The following is a 22,380-nucleotide window of genomic DNA, read 5'->3' as shown; positions in this document are numbered from 1 at the left end:
ATACTACAACTACATTGTTTCAGCTCAAACAGATGTAGAAATCACTGATTCAGCCATTTTTACAAATGTAAGAAATAAGAATCAAATTTGAGTCAATTAATTTTGATGGTAAAACCAACAAAATCGTGTTTTTAATGTGTTTGAACTCTTGAATATGTTTTTCCTTCAGTGGTTCTTGGTCCAGCCCCACTACAAGCAATGTTTGATGAGTAAACTATTAACATGCATTAACATGCATTAACATGTAAACTATGTTAATACATTTTGTCTTGGCACATAAGGGAGTTTATGAGAAAAAATATGACAACATATGTGGACAATGAGTGACTTTTATTACAATTAAAGCATAAAGTTACTATTGTGCAACAAAGTATAAGGCCCCTGTTCACTTCTACAGAAAGACCAACATATAAACTGAAAGAAAACAGTTAAGTTTGGTTTTCAGGAATATGTTGTGCCCCACAATACACAAGACTTTTTCTGTTCATAGGAGCCTGAAACAGATACATCAAGAACATGAAGAAGAAAACTAATTTCACTGAGAACAAAACTGAAAAAGACCAGAAATCCAAAACTCTTAATACCACAAAGCACCGGCCAAGTTGGCTAATTTATGGATTATTGACATTTTTTGTTTTAAATATCCTTAGAATGTAAAATAGATTTCTGATTTGCTTTTGTGTCACAATACAGTGTTGTAGTTTTATCTCGGGATACAATAACTGAAAGGTGCATGAAACATCCATAAGATGTAGAATTAAACATGTATAAAATAACTCATGTTTAACGGTTTTACAAAGATCTTTAGATGCTTTACTTAAAGCTCACTTTTAAGAACATGGCTACAGTTAATGGCCATGACAATCAATGAATAATTCATCAATATTTTTACCAAATCAACATTAATTGGTAAGCATATTTTGCTCAAAAACACTGGTACATATTTTACCTTTATACAAGTACAAACACATTCTCATAGCAAATTATAACGACGGAACAAACATTTTGGAAAACAAAAACCTCTCTGTGGTTAGCTCTAAATTAAAATCTGACCAGATCTCAATTTTTTTTTATTCAAACAAACATCACATAGTTCTATTTATGAGAAAACAAAATCATTTCACTGACTTCATATGTAAATTATTTAACATCCAGTCATACATGGAAATATCAAAAATGTGAAAGATAAACTCAATTATCCTACATGGGACAGAACTCCATGAAAACTGAAACCCGCAGAAATGAATCCTGCTGAATGTGTGGCCCTCTTTAACTTCAGTATCTAATGGGATACTGATGGGAATCTGAAGCACAAATACGACTGAGAAGTAAAACAAAAAAACAAAAATAAACCTCAAGTCTATCTTTGCCAGACATTTAAAGACGCTGTTTCAGTGAATCACTAGTTGCCTGCAAAGCCTGTTGACTTTAACATTTTCTAGTTGATGAACATCATCCGACCAGATTTTCCACAGAATTGGAAGCCAACATGAATTTGAAGTATTTCGGGTCTAAGGCTTCTCATCCAAGTGAGTCCCCATGTGATGAGTTAAACTACTTTTCCTTCTGTAACTCTTTCCACAGGTCCCACATAAGAAAGGCTTCTTACCTGTATGAATCAACATGTGATCATGTAATTGTGATTTCAACCTGAAACTTTTTTCGCATGTCCCACATGAGAAAGGCTTCTCACCTGTATGAATCAACATGTGACGATCTAAATGTGTTTTCCTCCAGAAATATTTTCCACAGGTCGCACAAGAGAAAGGCTTCTCATCTCTGTGCATTTTCATATGTGCACTTAAATTGCTTTTTCGAGTGAAATTTTTTCCACAGGTTCCACGTGAGAAGGACTCCTCACTTGCATGGATCCTCATGTGAGAAAGTATGTTTGATTTTGTCCTGAAACTGTGTCCACAGTCCACACAACAGAAAGGCTTCTCACCTGTGTGAATCTTCATATGAATGTTTAAATAATCTTTTCGAGAGAAACACTTTCCACAGGTCTCACATGAGAAAGGCCTCTCACCTGTATGAATCAACATGTGACGATCTAAATTTGTTTTTCTCCAGAAACATTTTCCACAGGTCACACAAGAGAAAGGCTTCTCACATGTGTGAATGTTCATATGACCATTTAAATTGCTTTTACAAGTGAATCTTTTTCCACAAGTGACACAAGAGAAAGGCCTCTCGCCTGTGTGAATTGTCATGTGATATTTTAAACTATTTCTATGTCTGTAACTCTTTCCACAGGTCAAACATGAGAAAGGCTTCTCACCTGTGTGAAGTTTCATATGAATGTTTAAATTATCTTTTCGAGAGAAACACTTTCCACAGGTCACACATGAGAAAGGCCTCTCACCTGTGCGAGTTGTCATGCTAACTTGTAACTGACCTTTTTGAGCAAGTCCGCAGGTCATACACGATTGAGTAAAGGTTTTATTACAAATTTTACAAGAATATAATTTTTGCAATGGGTGAGCTTTCTTGTGCTGTTTTCGCTTTGAGCTGTTAGTTGTGCGTTTTTGCTGTTTGGCTCTGTGACGCTCCTCTTTCTGGTCCCGTTCTTTCTCTCTTCCTTCCTGATCCTGGTTCTGACCTTTTGACTCGCCATGAGAGATGAGTTGGTTCCTCTGTGGTTCTGTTTCTTTGAGAACCTCCTCCACTTTGTACACACAGCATTGTGGGAAATCTGGAACAAAAAAGCAGAATAAATTCTTTCAAATGTCAATCATACAAGAAATCCTTCACTTTAATTTCTTGATTTAACAAAACAAGATTTTCTTGAGTTATTCCAAAATTACAATCTTTTATTTATGAAAATTAACTCAAACAATGTGGTTCTTCTGACCACAATGGAACTAGATGCGAATCAAAATGTATTATGTATGGGGAATTTTTCTGCCATAATTCTGGAGCACACATTTTAAGTTTGAAAGCAGTACTTCATGTCTTTCTTTTCAAAACTTGTCTCTGCTTGGATCAAATCTCCACTTGTGGTTAGTGGTTATTGAAGTGGCCAACCAGGAACACATACATACACTTTACAACATAGACAGAGCCAAGCACTGGGCAGCGTGTCGAGATGTAAACGCCTTTGTTCACAAAGATGAATCGCTCGTTCAATGCTCACCTCTGAACGTGTGACTACAGGTTATGTCATAGAGCTGTACAACCAGAGTTAAAACGGTAGGCTTTAATCTTGACCCCTACCTTGATCAAAAACTGAGAAAAAAAACAATTTCTCACAGGGAGGTAATGGAAACATCCATACAGGTCAGCCTGTGTCCAGTTTGAGTGAAAGCAGGTGATCCAAGCTGAGGTAAACTTCAGAGATCAAGCAGCGCGTAAGGCAACGTGCAGAGACGCCAGCAGTGTGATGGGTCAATGCATCAACTATAAATGGTGGACAGTTATCCCAGGATTTCCCCCAGTGTATTATAAGCCTGGCGGCCCGCTATGCTTTACTAGCCCCTCCGTCAGGCTAAACGTTGCTTGTTTACGTTTCTAAGAAAAAAAAAAAGAGCCGGGCTGCAAGCGTCTCTGTTGCTCTGAGTATTTCACTAGCAGAGCAGATTTATTCCTAAAGGATAGGTTTATAATAGATAGGTTTATAATTTATGCATTTAAAGCCGACAGCACGCAGACCAATCACACAGCTGGCGCCTCTGCGCTTTGCCTCACGCTGCCGCTGCTTTACCTCAGCGGGATCGTGCGCACCTCCTTTCACTCAAACTGGACACAGGCTGACCTGTATGGATATTCACATCAACTTACTGTGAGAAATTATGATTCTTTGGAGAAACTCTAGGTAAGAGTTTAAAACCCGCCGTGTTAGCTCTGGTTGCGCAGCTCAATGACCACAGGAATAACTTGTAGCGAATTCAGAGGCGCGTTGTTGAGTGGTGAGAATGATTTACACAATTATATGCGGCGTTTACATCTCAACACGCTGCCCAGCGTGTGGTTCTGTCTGTCTATCCTGTAAAGTTTATGTCTGTGGTCCCGGTTGGCTGGAGAGTTTGTGGATAACGAGCAGCGCTAACCTCATCATGCAGGTTCAGTCCGGTGAGGAGCTTTAACGCTCTCCTCGGAGTCACGCATCACGCTGATTTTATATCATTTTATTATTATTTTTATTATTATTTTCCGGTTACACGATGCATCAAACTATATCTACTTGGAGTTAATGCGTGCAGCCACACGGAGATCTGAGAAACTCGACCGACCAGAATAGTTTCTGTGACACTTATTAGAAACTCAACAGACACGTTTGTTGCGCATCTCTGGTAGTGCAGCAGATTACCTCATCATGCAGGGCCGGTCCAAGGCTGTATGAGGCCTTGAGCTGAATTTGACTTAGGGGCCCCTTTTGTTGCTAAAAATATCAGCACCTCTAACAGCTTCTGTGTTTGATTTAGTGAAATATGGGAGAAGGGAGTAATTTAATTGGCCAGCCTAAAAAGCAATAAGTTATAATCGCAGTTTACTAATTTGTATTTGTAAATTCAAAGATTAAACTCAAAGCGTCAGATTGTTGCTATGGTAAAACAATCTAACTATGAATATTGTTCATTGAAGTTTTACAAAGTAAACTTCCCAGCTCCTTAAAATCTTGTATTTAAATGTTAAACAATTTAAAATCATTTAATTTATCTATACCTAAACAATTGAATAAAATGTAACAGCATTGATCATCTCAATAAACAAGTGTTACATTCATGTATCTGTGGTCTGTTTTAAAATATTAGCGTTTAAGGGGCCCCTGGGGGCCTGATGGAGCCGCTGACTTAATTTGGACTAAACAGAAGTGCAAATTTGTTTTTAGACTAGTTGTGGGTTTAAATAGCATTTCACTGGATAACTTTTCCCATAATATATAATTACACAGTAATACTTTTACATTTCCTGTCAACTTACCATCTTTTAATACAAAAACACGGTGGACCGCCTCGACCACCGGGCTTACCAAGTTTTCTGGGGGAAACTCTGTATCCATTTTCCAGGCTAAATTCTTGATGTATGAGGTTGAGGAAGAGTCAGTGAGTTGAATTCATAAATTCCATTTACTAATACCAAAATGCAGCTGGTCCAATTCTCATGATACTTTTAGGAGCTAGCAGGACAAAATGGCAACAAGCAACAGTTACTAACTTCCTTTGTTAGACTCTGTTTAGGGTGTCATATGCTTTAACCTTAGCTTCCAGGGTGTTTCCTTCATTTGTAATTTCCTTTTGCTTTAGCTATATGTCTTGAATTTGGAAAATAATATATATTTATCACTACCGAAGGGTTCAGTCAATGCGCATATGAGTCTGATGGGTTCAGTACCTCAAAAAAGGTTAAGAACCACTGGTCTAGAACCACTGATGGGCTGCAGGTCTGAGGCATTTTGTTAGCATGTTTTACTTCATTTTTACAGCCTGATAAGAATGAAGGTTATCCAAACTGGCAACCTACATTAATAAAATAATAGGGAAATAATATTGACCACAGAACACCGTATTTATGAAAGATATCAACATTTTTCCTACACTGAAAGCCCTAACAAACTTTAACGTAGAAAAAAATAAACAATTTCCCTTCACAATATTTATTTACTTTATTAGTCTTATTAGTAAGATTTGTTCTTTAAATTGCCACTTCTATCATTTTTCGGTCTCAGGAGATGATTGAGGGAAGAAAACACACTGGTGCCTGGTTCTGCAGTTTTCCTCTCCTGATTCATTCCGTCTGAAACACGTTTTGCTATCACTGTCCTATGTATAAAAAATCTATAATAAACAATGATTACCCTGATTAAACCTCTAAGATTTCACATCTTCTTGTACATACATGCCAAATGACTCTGTACAATTTTTCAAAAATGTTTAATTAAAAAAAACAACTTTCAGTGGGACACCGAGTCGCCTCAGTTATCTTTCTTTCCCCTTCTTCAGCTCTCTAAGCTTTTTCATCAGTAAATTGTGAAGGTGTTTCGTACCTATCCGGTGTAAGATGATCTTCGGTATCCGGCTGAAACCCAGCAGTCTGCGCTGGTCATCCATCTTTTCCTCGGACTTCACGCTGATTTCTTTAAATTCTGAAAAAGAGTTGAAAGAAACTCTTAGAGTTCATTTTTCTACTTTTCTCAGGTAATTAATGTCTGTTTTATGGTTTGGACTTCTTGATGGTTTGTGTGTGAAGCTGAACTGTGTTTTCTATTAATTTAACTGTCTGAATAAAACTCTAGATATGTCTTGAGTTGAATGGCAACTGGTTGTTCTCCGTGTGGTTTCCACTGTCTACATGCGGAACCCTGAATTCAGGAGACTAGAGGAAAACAACTAGCAAAGAAGCTTAACATTTTATTCCTCTAAATACAACATTACTTAAAAAGACAAGCATTCATATGTAAGGCAAGATATATTATTTTTATGCCCGAGCATGGTTGTCCTCAGTGTGCTAACGTTGTTAGCAGCTAGCTCAGTGCTGAGTCTCGAACAGAAAATATGTTTATTCAATGGGACTTTATGCTAGAAAAAATAAAAAACTAAATAAATTAAATATAACCTATCCAGCCACACAGTCACAGTGAGCTGTTACTGTTCCCCCACATGCTTCGTGTCTGTCCACGAACAGACACGAACACGGGGGTTTCTGTAGATCGGTGCGGACTCGTTCACCTGAATCCAGCGTCGTACAGCGACTCAACATTAACGTACAACTCCAGCATGAATTTGGGTTCACAGAAGCAAAATAAAACATTTACTAGGAGATTCAAGCTCACACAATAACCTGGTTTGGTTTGTTGTTAGCGATAGCATCCTTATCATACAGTCCTACACAAAACAAAAGTATATAACAAAAATTAACTTAATAGATCTATAAGTAAACTGAATGTTTTAGATGGAAAAATAAACAGTACACACCTCTCCAGCAGGACAACATGGCAAAAGGGGAAGGGCTAAGGGGCGCAAACAATTTAAAGACAATACCACAGAAGAAGAAATAAAAAGGAGGGGCTTCCGATCTTAAAGTAACACGGTTAAAATAATGACAGGTGTTTCAGTAAGATAAGGAACAAGACAAATAACCAAAACAAGAAGATATTTTGTGTAATTATAACAAAAGAGAATTACAACCAGGTCACATGAGCACAACAATATATGTTTTCCTGGTGTTTACTGAATATTTTTTTATTTTAAACATTGCAGTAGGTGGATGGTGTCTATAAAATCCCTTTTCCCGGAGCAGAACTCAATACATTATAATAGTTTAAAACAAATAAAGGAAAACTAATATAATATATTATGACAATTAAGTATAAGTATTCAAATAAATAATTATAAAAGTGTCAAAGTGTCAATAAATTGAATTAAAAATATTTTTTATATATTTTCCAAGCCTGTTGAAATTTGTCCAAAGTTTTGTCAACACCGTCAGACATAAAAAGAATGTTAAAAAAACAGGCATTATTGTGGGGCACCAGAACTTCTGTGGACCCCATGACGTCGTCTTTTTTCTTCCTTTGCCAAGAGGGCTAGTTAGCTCTGGTTAGCTTATGTTATTATTTAGTTTTATCTTCTATCTTATTCCTAAGTTGCTTGTCACAACCATGGTGTGTCAACACCATAACTGACTATTTACAAAACCTTGATGAAATTTCGTGAAATAAAAGCTTAATTTTGGTAAAATGTAAAGATTTCATGGACTTGATGAGCTACAATATGGCCTCCTTCAGAATAACATCATATAAATTGAGGTAGTTTGGCTTTTTGTCAACTCCATCAGTTTTTAACTAACAGTGAGACTCTTTCAGTGATATTGTTGACAAATCTCACTTAAATGTGGAGTTAATTCATTTTAATGTATTTTGCATAAATGGCATCACTTCACATGTATCAAGTATTTATTTTTACTCACTAGTTTGTCACCACCTTCAGTTCTGTGTCAACTCCATCAGATCGACTTTGTGGTGTTTTTTGTTTTAAATAATATTTCTTTTGTTTCTTGAGAAGCATTTGTCTGTAAATATCACTAATAGGGTATTTAAAAAAAGGATTTTTAAAATACCCTATTAGTATATAAAATATTTAAATATTTATTTTTGTCGGATGGTGTTGACAAAGTTCTGGGTCAGGTCCACTAAAAATTTAATTTTCAAAAACATTTTGTAACTGGGAGCCTGTACCTTAGCATCTTTACATTTCCAAAACATTATTTGTCGTATTTGAATACATGCTTGAGGAATAATAAAAAATTTTTGATGGAGAAAATTGAAACCCATTTTGTCCCTATTCTTAAGAATCACTTTGTAGACTAATTACTTAAAACGGCACAATTCACTACTCACCCAGCAGAAACAAGTCGACAGCCATCTAATGCTGCTCTTGATCCTAAATGTTTGACCCAAAATGAAACTAAATGATTGTATTCTCCAGGCTTTTGAAAGCTTTCTTCTGGCTCGTCATATAATATGAGGTCTGCAGCTCCAGGTAGTTATGTGGATCGCCTAGCCACCGGAAAAATCCTCCAGATTATAAGAGAAGTCTTTTTTTACCGAGATAATATGGATCATATCCTAAATATATGCATATTTTTTCGAGGTACATCGGCTGTTCCAGCCTATTTAGGGCATTAGCTGCTAGTTGTGATCAACTTTGCTTTGGTTTGAACCGGAGAAATCCCCTTCCAGACCTCCATCTGAATTTTGCGCATCATCCAGGTCAGGTGACTGAAACCCAGCAATATGAAATAAATAAAGTATAATATTATGGAAAAGTTTATGTAACTTCAGTAATTCAATTCGACCTTGTGAAACAGAATGTATAGAATAATTAGTGATGTTTTCAAGTGTTTCATTTGATGTTCTGCTTACAGCCTACAGGTCTTCAGTTTATAAATACAAAGATCTGTTAGGATCTACTCTGGATGTTGTAAATGATATGAAACTGATGATTATTATTTTGTGATTTTCGATTCTTTTTGGAAGTTGGTTTATCGTTTTTGTTGTCATTCATTTCTATTGAAATTTTGCAAGAAAACTCTGAAAAGAAGAAGTGAAAAATCCTTACTGCTCTACTTCTCGTTCTGTTTTCTGAAATTATTAGGAAAAACTTCCGTCACAGACACCAGGGAATAGCCTGCTCTCTGCTCTCTGCTCTCTGTTAGTTTGGAGACTCCCAACACCTTTAGAGCAAAAGTTAGACGTTAGACTAGATTGTCTCTTAATTAGTTTATTTTTATTATCTCTGCTGACTTCCAGAGAACACCTGAATATCAACAGCGGAAGAGAAACAAATATTGAGAAAAACAAGTCGGCCAACCAGATTTGTAAGTCTGTACTAATTTGGTTTTATGTTTGCTTAGATTTCAGTTTAATGAATATTTACAATTTTTGTCCATTTTGATCCTCGTAGATAAAACTAATCTTTCACAGTTGGTCCAGCCGCAGTTTAATGTAAACGTTGTATTGTTCTGATAGAATAATGGACTTCAACCTCTTATTTTTTCCCAGGGAATTCAAGTTTCACAGAATTTCTTTTTTTTTTTTAATCTGATGAAAAAAATGCATTTTTTCCAATGACTAAATGATGCCTAATAATTACTGTTAGACCGGAGGCCTGGTTTTCATAGAGGGAGCTTCCTAGAAAATGTTTTAATTTTCCTTCCTTGTAATTTGTTTTCTCTTTGTTCTGAAACTTGAAACTACAAATAAATTGGGAATTATTTACTCTATCAGCATCAAAATATCCTCCATCAGATATCTAGAAAACCTCTTGAGCTGATTATGTTTTGAAGGTTTAGCAGGTAAAGAAAAAATGTCTTCAGCAAGATTGTGGGTCAACATGAGTCTCTGGATCATAGAGGCTGCTGATCTCTGCTCCAGATAATTGATTCTTCCACGTTCAAACGTGGTGTAAACACAGGTCTCCACCGGAGAAGTTATAAGATTATCCTCTGTCTCCTCTCAGAGGATGAAGATGATCTCCAGGATCCTGCTGCTCGTCATCCTCATCTCACGTGTCTGTGGTCAATCTCCAGTCCAGAGTGACAAAGACGTCCTCAGAAGACAAATCAGACTCCATGTGTCCAGACTGAGGACTGAAGGCTCTGGTCTGTATCTGTGTGACGTGAAAACTGAAGATGGTTCTGGTTCTGGAAGATGTCAAGTCAGTACAACCAGTGAGTTTGTTGATTAAATTGTTAACTGTTCTCTTTATGGAAATAGAAATCTCGCTGAATCTCTGCTCTGTGTTTATTATCAATATCTATCATTTCCTGTAAATAAAACTGATCAGTTTAATCTTTTCACAGCAGCAACGAATCAACCTGAGACTTCAAACTGGATCAGGAACCAGGGAGGAAGAGATGGGCTCTACTGTGGACTGCTGCTGTTTATATTTGTGAAGGTTTTCCTGATTTACTATCTGCTTCATGCAGAAGGTTTTATTCCAGCCTCTGATTCCAGCCAAATCATTTAAAACTTACATCAACGTCTGAAGCAGAATGTTGCAATATGTTCAATAAACTCAAAATGTTATAGTTTAGCATGAAGTTCTGCTTGTCTGGCCTATTAAGGTTTTGCAGTGTTTCTCGGAGAAATGTGTGAATAGATGTGTGTGAATAGATGTGTGTGAATAGATGTGTGTGAATAGATCTGTGTGAATAGATGTGGTTACAGAGATAAAGTGAAACTGAAACATTTAAATGTGACTATTTTAGAGATAACTGATGTGGCAGATTTTACACTGTTAGATATGACAGGGAGCAGAAAATATATTGAGGCTAGTTTTAAAAATATGTCATGGTTTCATGCTTCTTATATAAAAGCGCTGAATTATTATTATTTTTATTGTTTTTGGCATATTTATGTAAATAAATATAGCTTTGACACGTTTATCTAAACATGTTTGAGTCTGTTTAAACTACTGTATCACCTAAAAAGAGGAATTATTCGTTAACTTCATGCTGAGTCAACATCCACTGTACTGTGCATGTCGCCTGCCTGCTTTTATTCTGCCAAGCCAGAAAAATTTAACTTGAGCAGCGCAAAATTCCCTGCAGTCAAAATGATCGCTAATTGTGACCAAAATTGGTAGAAATCATCACATTTCCTTTGTGCTTTAAATGCTAAATATGAATTCCAGTTTTATGAAAATGTAGTTCTAGGAAAACATAATTAGAGGGACTCTCATTAAGAGCTGATGATCCTACTGTGTAGTCTAGTCAAAGTTCATTCATGTAGCACATTTACAACAACCTCACCTGACCAAAGTGCTTCACAAAAATCACATCGTAGGTAGATAAATGATGAACAAAAATTAAGATTAAATTTGGTAAAAAATAACAGACATTGATAAAATGGGCAGAAAATACCAAAAACTGACTAAAAACCAAGACACACGAGGGGAATTTATTTTTTTCACTGCTACTAATGTGTCATTAATTTATATTCACCTGTCAGACATGAGAGCAACAGTGAGTGTTTCATTTGGTCAACAGCTGCTGAATTACTTGACGTGTTCAATATGCCCTCTGGTGGCGAACTGCTGCAACTACACGTTGCTGGTCACAATATTCTACTAAACAGAAACAAGAAAACAAGACCATCTTTATGGCAAATAATCTTTATTATCTGAGAATTATGAAGAAAGTCTTTTTTGCAAGTATTTTTTCTATCTGTAATTCAAACCATTCTATCAATATATTTTCTATCCAAAACATAAAAACCATGTCAAAGGCAAACTGACAAAAAAAGACATGGGTAAAAAAAACTTTACAGTTTAGAGTAACTAACAAGAATAAAGTCAATGCAAATGCTTAAACAAACAAAAACTGAAAACATCTTTGATCATTATTTAGCACAATTTCATTCCCCAACCAGCAGCTTTGATGGTCCTTAAAAGTGTGACTTAAGACTTAAGTCATATCTCACTCAAAAAATCAATTTTAAATGGAAAGATAAAACTCAGAACAAAGTGAATGTTCAAGTATTCCAGCTAAATCTCCTATTTGAAACAAAGCTGTTAGATTTAACAATGTGATCCAGCTGCAATTGCTTTTCTAAACAGCAAGTTACTGAAAATCTCGGTGCATGAAGTTCACATTATTCCATAAAACTTGTGTGTGTTCTCATGTGAACAGCTAAATTTGTTTTTCGAGAGAAATTTTTTCCACAGGTCTCACAAGAAAAAGGCTTCTCATCTGTGTGAATGCTCATGTGATAAGTTAAATTACATTTTTGATTGAAACTTTTTCCACAGATCTCACAAGAAAAAGGCTTCTCACCTGTATGGACTCTTGTGTGATGAGTTAAATTACATTTCTGACTGAAACCTTTTCCACAAGTTCCACAGGAGAAAGGTTTCTCACTTAAATGGGATTTCATGTGATAAAGCAAACTAGAACTAAACATAAAACATTTTCCACAGGTTTGACAAGAGAAAGGCATCTCCCCTGTGTGAATTCTCATGTGAGCAGCTAAACTTTTTTTATGTGTTAAACTCTTTCCACAAATCTCACAAGAGAAAGGTTTCTCACCTGTGTGAATTCTCATGTGATAATTTAAACTCTTTCTTTCACTGTAACTCTTTCCACAAGTACCACAGGAGAAAGGCTTTTCACTTGTGTGAATCTTCATATGATCATTTAAATTGCCTTTTCGAGTGAAACATTTTCCACAGGTCCCACATGAGAAAGATTTCTCACCTGTATGAATTTTCATGTGAGCAGTTAAACTTTTTTTATGACTTAAACTTTTTCCACAGATTTCACATGAGAAAGACTTCTCATCTGTGTGAATCCTCATGTGAAAATTTAAACTTTTTTTATCACTGAAACTTGTTCCACAGGACCCACATGAGAAAACCTTCTCACTCCTATGGGTCTTCATGTGATAAGTTAAACTGTATTTTTGAGAGAAACTTTTTCCACATGCCCCACATGAGAAAACCTTCTTACTTCTATGAGTCTTCATGTGATAAGTTAAATTGTATTTTTGAGAGAAACTTTTTCCACAGGTCCTACATGAGAAAGGTTTCTCACCTGTGTGAATTCTCATGTGATTAACTAAGTCAGATTTACACACAAAAGCTTTTTCACAGGTCGCACACGAAAATGGCTTCTCAGCAATGTGAATCCTCATATGACGAAGTGAGTTATATTTACTCTGGAAACCTTTTCCACAGGTTCCACATGAGTAAGGCTTCTCACCTGTGTGAAGTCTCATGTGAATCCTTAACGTGCTGTTGTAATTGAAGTCTTTTCCACAAGCAACACATGTGAATGGTTTTTCACCTGTGTGAATTCTCATGTGATTAATTAAACAAGCCTCTTGACTGTATCTTTTTCCACAAGTTGAACATGTGAAAGATTTCTTGTTTGTGTGAGTTCTCATGTGTTTAGTCAAGTATCTGGTTCGAGAAAAGGTTTTATCACACATTTTACAAGAATATAATTTTTGGCCTGGTTGTGATTTTCTGTGCCTCTTTTGGGTTAAACTGTCATTTGTGCTTTTCTGCTGTTTGATTTTCTGACATCTCTCATTTTGTTCCTGTTCATCTCTCTCTTTTCTTGAGTCTCCAGAATTGTTTCCTTCCTGGTTCAGGGTCTCAACTTCAGGAGAGACGAGTTGGTTCCTCTGTGGTTCTGTTTCATTGTGGTTTCTTTGCACATTAGAATGAATCACCAAAATGTCATCAGTCTCACGTTTCAGCACAAGATGCTCTTCATCCTGACTGATGCAAAGTTGCTTCTCTTCATCTTTGAACTGTTGAGGTTCTGGTTCCTCTTGCTCCCATTTTATCTCCAGAGGTTCTGGTTCTTGTTTTATCTGCAGAGGTTCTGGTTCCTCTTGCTCCTGTTTCATCTGCAGATCTAGTTGCAAAACTCCAACTTGATCTAAGTTGGAGTTTTTCTCCTGGTTGCTTGGATCATTTCGAACCTCCTCCTCTTTACACACACAGCATTGTGGGAGATCTGGATAAAAAGACAAAACAAAAGTTTTGTGAATCAAACAATTCACTTTAATGTCTTTGTGTATCCAATGGGGATTTTTTTGTAGTTATTCTAACAAATGTAGTTCTTCTGACCAGAAGGGAGCATGTGAGTCAGAATATTATATTACTGATTTTCAGGTGAGTAAACAAGAATACATGTCAAGTTTTAATTTTAAAAATAAGGGAAAACCAAGAATTGCGACAGACTGGCGACCTGTCCAGGGTGTACCCCGCCTCTTGCCTGAAACGTTAGCTGGAGAGGGACCAGTATGGAAGTAAATATGTGCCATCAGAATTTGAATAAAAAATGCATCCGAATTCAATTTTTAAAAAAATTCAGTGTCATTATTTGTACATGTTTGCAATTTTCATATGTTAAAAAAATTCACATTCCTATTTCAAAGATAAAATTTTCAATATATATTTTTTCAGTGTTAAAAAAAATTCAGCATATAAAAAAATTCAACTTTTAAAAATTCAAATGCAATATTTTCAGTGTCCTAAAAATTCAACTTGCTCAAATTCGCCGTCTCAAATTCAGCGTCTAAAAATTCGCTGTACAAAAATGGCAAGGTTACTTCAGGTCACAGACATTAGCAATCGTTGTCAGATTTCAACACCCAGCCAATCACATGACGCAGGTGTCATAGTGAAGAAATACCAGCATCACCGAGGCTAGCGACCATGGAGGCGAATGCAAACCCAACCCCAACGGTGAGTCTATGCTTTCATATTTCTGTGGTATATTTTATTTTGCGCATGAGGTTTGATACATTATCTTAAAACTTGATTTAAAACACGGGTTTGGGCCGTTGTTAATCTTACACCATGTAATGCTAGCATATTAGTTCTCGCTACCTCCTAGAGACCCCAGTCCCTCCCCCCTTCTCCTTCTCTTGGATGTCCCACACCCAATGTTCCCGTGTTTTATTTCAAAAAGAAATACCACTTGCGCCAAGTCTAGAATCTTTTAAGATAACTGATGGATGGCCACTTTCCGGGTTTTGTTTGTATGCTGTCTTAGGTGAGACCGAGACAGGCAGTCTTAGTAAAGTCGTAATTTTCCGGGAGATGCTACCGCTAATGACCGTAGTGAAGTTAGTTTCAAGTTGGATATTCGATATTCGAGCTCCGGGGAGTAAGCGGCGTTTAGCTCAAGGTTGATCCGATTTATGAACGCTACTGTCGGCCAGCGGTTCTCCACCGCTCCCGGCCGCAGCGCCCGAAGGTTGACTTAGGGACTGTCAACAAATTACCGAACCAAACATTCCTGTCAAAGAAACGTTAATGCCTTGAATTGTAACCAACGAACTAATTGTCAGTGCTAATTCAGGCTTTTACATGAGCCAAAATAGCATCTATAAAATTTTAAATTCAATATTTTCAATAATTTTAATATTAAATAATATAATGGTTTCTTCAATAGCTTCCAGGTCATGTGACCTAATGACTCAGAATCACTTTGAAATAATTATACTAGTCTCTTTAGATGAGGCACATTTGTTTTCCATTTTAACATATTTTTCATTTTTTATTAATTTTTTTCGTCAAAATTTAGGGTTTTTCTTCAATATCTTCCAGGTCATGGGACCTATTAATTCAAAATCACTTTGAAATTGTTTTACTAGTCTCTATAGATGAGGCACAGTCATTTTTTTTTCCATTTTAAATAATTTTCCATTTTTTAGGAATTTTTTTCACCAAAATTGAGGGTTTTTATTCAATAGCTTCCAGGTCATGTCACCTAATGACTCAAAATCACTTTGAAATAATTCTACCAGTCTGTATAGATGAGGCACAGTCATTTATATTCGATTTGAGTCCTTTTTATAATTTGTAGGTATTTTTATATTGGCTTCTAGGTCATCAATCAATCAATCAATCAAATTTTATTTGAACAGCACATTTCAGCACCAAGGCATTTCAAAGTGCTTTACATAATAAAAATATGAAAACACAGAGTCATGCAACAATCAAAGAAATTAAGTTAAGAACTGTCATTAAATTCGTAATTGATTACGTTTCAAATACAGCTCTAAACTGGTGGGTTTTTAGTCGAGATTTAAAGGCACTCAGTGTTTCAGCTGTTTTACAGTTTTCTGTACGTTTGTTCCAAATTTGTGGTGCATGGAAGCTGAATGCTGCTTCTCCTTGTTTGGTTCTGGTTCTGGATGCAGAGCAGACCAGAACCAGAACCAGAAGACCTGAGGGGTCTGGAAGGTTGATGCAACAGCAGATCTGTAATGTATTGAGGTACTAAACCGTTCAGTGATTTATAAACTAACAACAGTATTTTTCTATTCTAGTCTATGAGCTACAGGGAGTCAGTGTAGGGACTTTAAAACTGGTGTTATGTGCTCTATCTTCCTGGTTTTAGTGAGAACCCGAGCAGGAGTTCTCACTAAACTTTCACCCAATTACTCGAAATCAGTGTAAAATTGTTTTAGTAGACTGGAGCAATGAGGTACGCTCATTTTTAATTCATTTTGACCCATTTTATTATTTTTTAGGCAATTTTGTATTTAAAAAATATATTTCCTATTTTCTCTTCACCTCCATAGGCTGCCACCTTATCGTGATGAAAGGGTTTGAGTGCTGAAGTGACTCTAGGAGTTATGCTGTCAGGGGTTTCATACCCCTTGTAGGGTCACCCAATGCTAGAGGTGATGAACCAGACAAAGAGCAGCCCAAGACCCTTTATGAAGAGCACAGTTAATGGATACAGTGTCCCCTCACCTGGACGCAGGTCACCAGGGCACCACCCTGGAGCCGGGCCTGGAGTTGGTGCTCCGTGGCAGCATCTGGTGCTAAAACACATGGAGTCTGGCCAGGCTCAGCCAACAGTGGATTCACCTTCCCATGGGCTCACCAACTGTGGGCCAAAAGGGCTGGGTGCAATGTGGGATGTTAGAAGGCCGAGGGAGGGGACCTTGGCCATCTGACCCTGGGTGATAAGACTTTTTATCAGTGGGCATCACCTCTCTGGTGGGAGCCTGAGCTGGTGTGTGAGGTTGAGAGGTTCTAACTAGAAATAGTCTCATCTCATCGCATGACCAGAGATGAGAGCCATGCGCTAATTAATGGAACATTAATAAACAATCTGATATGTAGTGAGAAAATGTAATGTTTCAGTTGTTGGTCGTGTTTCTATGACTTTGTATGTTTGTGTTTTTATGGTGTAAAGCTCTTTGAAATGCCTTGTTGTTGAAATGTGATATATAAATAAAATTTGATTAGATTTTTGGATTTGGGTGTTTTCTGTCCGAGGCCACGTTCTGCACAACTGGGGTTCTGAAAGGATCCATTTTGGTGGCCTTGGGATCACACCTCTGCTTTTGGCAGATGATGTGGCCCTACTGGCTTCATCAGGTCATGATCTACAGCTTTACTGGAGCAGGATGCAGATGAGTGTGAAGCGGCCGGGAGGAGGATCAGTACCTCCAGATCCAAGGCCATGGTCTTGAGCTGGAAAAGGGTAGAGCGCCTTATTTGGGTCAGGGAAGATTGTCCTGACCCAAGTGGAGGAGTTTAAGCATCTTAGGATCTTGTTCACTGTTGGAGTTCATTCATTTCTGTCTCTGTTCACCACCCATGTCCGTTAACCAGTTTCAGGACCCGACCAGAACCACTCATCGTAAATGACCTTGAGAAATAATCAGATTTGGTTATATATAAAAACAAGCTTTAATGCTAAAAGATGATCAAATTCCACAAGCCACACTTATCATCCAAATGGAACATCATGCTTCTTATGTTACATTCACCGTCCAGCGTTGGGCCAAGTGAGGCAAAGATTGTAGCAAGTTTAGCTTTTTATTCATCTCTGCAATCTGGACCCTCCCTAAACGGTACTCTAATCAGTTTCAGTCTGTTTACATGTCAGCAGTCACATATAAACATGGTTATGTATGCTGCAGCGTGTTAAGAGGCTAAAAGAGATGGAGGAAAATACAGAATCCATAAGAATGAGGGCAAAATGGACAGGAGATCAATAGAAGGATTGGTGCAGTAAAGTGGGCGCTGTACCAGTCTGTCGTGGTGAAGAGACAGCTGGATCAAAAAGCAAAGGTCTCAATTTGCCAGTCGATCTGTCTCTACCTTCATCGATGGCATAGGCTTAAAGGTCTTGACTGAAAGAACAAAATCACAAACTAACGGCCAAAATTAGTTTTTTCCATAAGGTGTCTGGGCTCTCCCTTAGTGATAGGATGAGAAGCTCAGTCATCTAGGAGGGACAGAGAGTAGAGCTGCTGATTTTTCACTTTGAGAGGAGCCAGCTGAGGTGGGTCAGGCATCAGATTAGGATGCTTCCTTGACGCCTCCCTAGTGAGGTCTTCTGGGCACGTCCCACCACGAGGAGGCCCACAGGAAGACCCAGGACACGCTGGAGGGACGATGTTTCTCGGCTGGCCTGGGAACGCCTTGGGGTTCCCCTGGAGGAGCTGGAACAAGTGGCTGGGGAGGGAAGTCTGGGCCTCTGCTGACCCCGCAACCCGACTGCAGACAAGGGGAAGATGATTGATTGATTGATTGATTGATTTTTCTTCAATAGCTTATGGGTCATAAGACCCATAAGTTAATCAAAATCAATGTGAAATTATTCTACTAGACTGGATAGGTGGGGAACACTCATTTTTATTCCATTTAGCCCTTTTTATTCCTTGTCAGTGGGTCACATGAAATTTAAGCTATTAAACACCAATCTTTTTTTTTTAAATTAGTAAATTTAAATTATGTAATACATTGATAAAGATCTAAAATGGGGAAAAATGTGGGTGCCTCATCTCTAATGATTTGTAAAACAATTTCAAAGTGGTTTTGAATCAATAGAACACATGTCTTGGAAGCTATTGCAAAAACATACTAAATTTTGACAAATAAAATTGCTAAAAATAAAATAAAAAATTAAATATGAAACAAATGACTGTGCCTCATCTATACAGGATACTAGAACAATTTCACACTGATTCTGGGTCAATAGGTCACAAGACCTTGAAGCTATTGAATAAAAATACTAAATATTGACAAAACAAATTGCTAAAAGATAAAAAAAAATATGTTAAAATGGAAAACAAATGTGCCTCATCTAAAGAGACTAGTATAATTATTTCAAAGTGATTCTGAGTCATTAGGTCACATGACCTGGAAGCTATTGAAGAAACCATTATATTATTTAATATTAAAATTATTGAAAATATTGAATTTAAAATTTTATAGATGCTATTTTGGCTCATGTAAAAGCCTGAATTAGCACTGACAATTAGTTCGTTGGTTACAATTCAAGGCATTAACGTTTCTTTGACAGGAATGTTTGGTTCGGTAATTTGTTGACAGTCCCTAAGTCAACCTTCGGGCGCTGCGGCCGGGAGCGGTGGAGAACCGCTGGCCGACAGTAGCGTTCATAAATCGGATCAACCTTGAGCTAAACGGTGTAAGATTAACAACGGCCCAAACCCGTGTTTTAAATCAAGTTTTAAGATAATGTATCAAACCTCATGCGCAAAATAAACTATACTACAGAAATATGAAAGCATAGACTCACCGTTGGGGTTGGGTTTGCATTCGCCTCCATGGTCGCTAGCCTCGGTGATGCTGGTATTTCTTCACTATGACACCTGCGTCATGTGATTGGCTGGGTGTTGAAATCTGACAACGATTGCTAATGTCTGTGACCTGAAGTAACCTTGCCATTTTTGTACAGCGAATTTTTAGACGCTGAATTTGAGACGGCGAATTTGAGCAAGTTGAATTTTTAGGACACTGAAAATATTGCATTTGAATTTTTAAAAGTTGAATTTTTTTATATGCTGAATTTTTTTTAACACTGAAAAAATATATATTGAAAATTTTATCTTTGAAATAGGAATGTGAATTTTTTTAACATATGAAAATTGCAAACATGTACAAATAATGACACTGAATTTTTTTAAAAATTGAATTCGGATGCATTTTTTATTCAAATTCTGATGGCACATATTTACTTCCATAGACCAGCACCCCTCCCAGCCCCACGAGGGACAAGGGTGTTAGAAAATGGAAGGATGGATAGAAAATAAACTACCTGTCAATGACTTATTAGCTACGATCAGGTGCTCAGAATCTGGTAGGTTTATCTTTGTTGACACTGAAATGCTGTGGACATCCGTTAAGCATGACATCCCTATAACAGAGCCGAAATGAAAACACAAAATGGAATCGGAGAACATTTTTAAATTTTGTACATTTATCGACCTTATTTATATGATGTAATTCTGTTGAGTCAAAGTCATTTCAGGCAGAAATTGCACTTCATTGTGCAGTAAATGAGTCTTAATCACTTTTTGGCAGAAAAACAATTTTAGCATTTTCTTGCATTTTTTTTTTTGTTATGACAGAATATATTCAAACATAAAGTGCGTGTTCTATGTATAAGACTCCCAAACATGTCCTTTCTGAATTTAGAAAATTCAATAAAATACCACAGTACAAAAGTGGTATTTTACTATGTATTATTATTTTACAGTGATCATGAAGTGGTTCTAAATCTGAGCAGGATTAGTGAAGATAACCCTTTTTCTGCTATAAGCACATTAGGTATTTAAATGGGCAGATATTGACGACAAGTGACAACATGCAAATGACTCTCAAAGGGAGAACACCCTAAGTTTTAGGGCGAGACAAAGATAAAGGAGACAAATCTTTGTTGTAATAAAAGCTTACAGTTTTACGCCCAAGTTGTAATATTTCCGTTTCTTCTGGAGAATATGCTTCAGTCCTTGGTGCTACTTCTACATAGATTTGCATGATATTCAGACACAGGCCAAGAAGCAGTTAGTGTTAAAACCCCACTCTTACTCCCACACATTCTCCTATTGGCAAAAATATGAACCCTCTGGTAATAAGGCAATTAGATTTCTGTTTCAGTGGGCAGAATCTGCCTGAGTTTCAACAAAGTGCCAAAGTGAACCCAAATGTATTTTTTATTCATCAATGGTAAATTTCACATACACAAATGTACATTTTTAAAGAGAAAACCATATAAGTCCCTTTTTGTTATTTAGTAGAGTTCAGAACAGCATTGATTAAGTACAAAGGCTCTAATAAACTAATTGCAAGATGTACAGAAAAGCGGTTTGAAATGAAAGAAATTTATTTTTAAAACTAAAGGTCAAGACAAATGTTAAAACAATTGTGGTGCAGTTTGAGGGATTCAAGTGTGCAGTAGTTGTTATGAAGAGTTAAAACTAAATACATAATTTGCTAAACAAATGCAAGGTATTATAGTTTTCTTTTGTGAGTTTGTCTACTGGTTTTGCTGGATTTGCATTATACATTTAGAAAATATACAGAATAAATCCTGCTGCTTTGCATTTGTTTTCATGTATAACAAAGTTAAAGTGTAATGAGGTTGTAATTCTACCTACACTTTTTTTCTGTCCACACTTTGTGTTCATGCCATTGATAGGAATTTAATAATTTATCTATTTCTGTACTAGTTTACTCCCAGTTTGAGATTACCCACAATCTATTGAAAATTAGATTTACATGAGGTTTCTTGGAAATTATGTGCCATTGTGTATCATTTTCGTATTCTCTCTAAACTATTGTGATTCTGTCATTATTTTATTGTTACTACTTTTATTGTCCCCATGGCTAACCTTCTGGTGTTATGTAGCTGTTACAACAAAGTGTCCTGTTGCTATTCAATGATACAAAAATATTTTTGAGAGGCGGGGTGGAAGTGCCTAAAATTATTCGATTTAATTATGTTATTTCTAAACACACTCTTCCCATTACTTTCTTAAACTGGTGGAGTAGAGATTAGGGTGCCACGGACCAGAAACTATAATGTAGATAAGCGATGGAGAGTAGATTGTCCAAATCACAGTTAATCGTTATTGATTATTAAATACTTATAGTTTCATGTAAAAGCCGTTTAAATAGGTTGACGTCGCACCAAATACGATCCTTAATTTGTCTCCAACTCCCTTCAACCTGTATCATCAGTAAAACATGAAGGCGTTTCGTACCTATCCGGTGTAAAATTATCTTCGGTATCCGGGTAAAATCCAGCAGTCTGCGCTGATCCTCCATCTCTTCCTCGATTTTGACGTTGATTTCTTTCAACTCTATGAATGTTTCTTCAGCAGGAGTTTCCTGCTCGTTGATAAACTCTCTCTGAGGCTGAACCGAAGACATTTTGTAAAGCAAACACTCAGATATTTACCTAAAACACCAAATCCGTCTTCACACAACCTTCTAACAAAGGAGAAGCTAATGCTAATCACTCCGTGCTCTTCCGTGCGTTTCACTGTGGCTGCACTGAAAAAACTGTGAACGACTTTTAGTTCCGCTTGGGATTTTCGGCATTTAGTCTCCTCATGTATGTACCGTTATACTAAATAAATTAGAATAT

General features: G+C 36.8%; 2 protein-coding genes and 1 long non-coding RNA gene across 3 annotated transcripts; all 3 read right to left on the bottom strand.

Annotated features, from left to right (window-relative positions):
- Positions 1-937: 937 nt before the first annotated feature.
- On the bottom strand, positions 938-6,938 carry LOC148154278 (uncharacterized). Its single transcript, XM_088016180.1, has 3 exons — positions 6,915-6,938; positions 5,987-6,085; positions 938-2,695 (listed from the first exon to the last, which is right to left on the bottom strand). The coding sequence occupies exons 1-3, from the start codon at positions 6,931-6,933 to the stop codon at positions 1,512-1,514; spliced, it is 1,302 nt and encodes a 433-aa protein (XP_087872306.1). The 5' UTR covers positions 6,934-6,938; the 3' UTR covers positions 938-1,511.
- Positions 6,939-11,599: 4,661 nt separating this feature from the next.
- Positions 11,600-22,260, bottom strand: LOC106908532 (uncharacterized). The gene is made up of 2 exons (XM_088016160.1): positions 21,995-22,260; positions 11,600-13,965 (listed from the first exon to the last, which is right to left on the bottom strand). Exons 1-2 carry the CDS (start codon positions 22,161-22,163, stop codon positions 12,095-12,097), a joined length of 2,040 nt encoding a protein of 679 aa, XP_087872286.1. The 5' UTR covers positions 22,164-22,260; the 3' UTR covers positions 11,600-12,094.
- Positions 15,659-19,982, bottom strand: LOC148154277 (uncharacterized). Its single transcript, XR_015766247.1, has 3 exons — positions 19,528-19,982; positions 17,707-18,482; positions 15,659-17,628 (listed from the first exon to the last, which is right to left on the bottom strand). It is a non-coding gene; the product is annotated as an uncharacterized LOC148154277 (long non-coding RNA).
- Positions 22,261-22,380: the final 120 nt, after the last annotated feature.

This window comes from Poecilia mexicana, unplaced genomic scaffold (genome assembly GCF_051168715.1).
Source record: "Poecilia mexicana isolate PSO_F unplaced genomic scaffold, ASM5116871v1 scaffold_18, whole genome shotgun sequence".
NCBI lineage: Eukaryota > Metazoa > Chordata > Actinopteri > Cyprinodontiformes > Poeciliidae > Poecilia > Poecilia mexicana.
This window is presented reverse-complemented; position numbering and strand designations above follow the sequence as displayed.

What these genes read in the sequence shown, in the direction of transcription:
- LOC148154278 (XM_088016180.1), bottom strand. An exon ending in GATCATCTTACACCGGATAG is followed by an intron (nt 2,696 to 5,986) that starts GTACGAAACACC and finishes TTTTTGTTCCAG; the next exon opens with ATTTCCCACAATGCTGTGTG.
- LOC106908532 (XM_088016160.1), bottom strand. Translation starts at nt 22,163, where the DNA reads ATGTCTTCGGTTCAGCCTCAGAGAGAGTTTATCAACGAGCAGGAAACT. An exon ending in GATAATTTTACACCGGATAG is followed by an intron (nt 13,966 to 21,994) that starts GTACGAAACGCC and finishes CTTTTTATCCAG; the next exon opens with ATCTCCCACAATGCTGTGTG.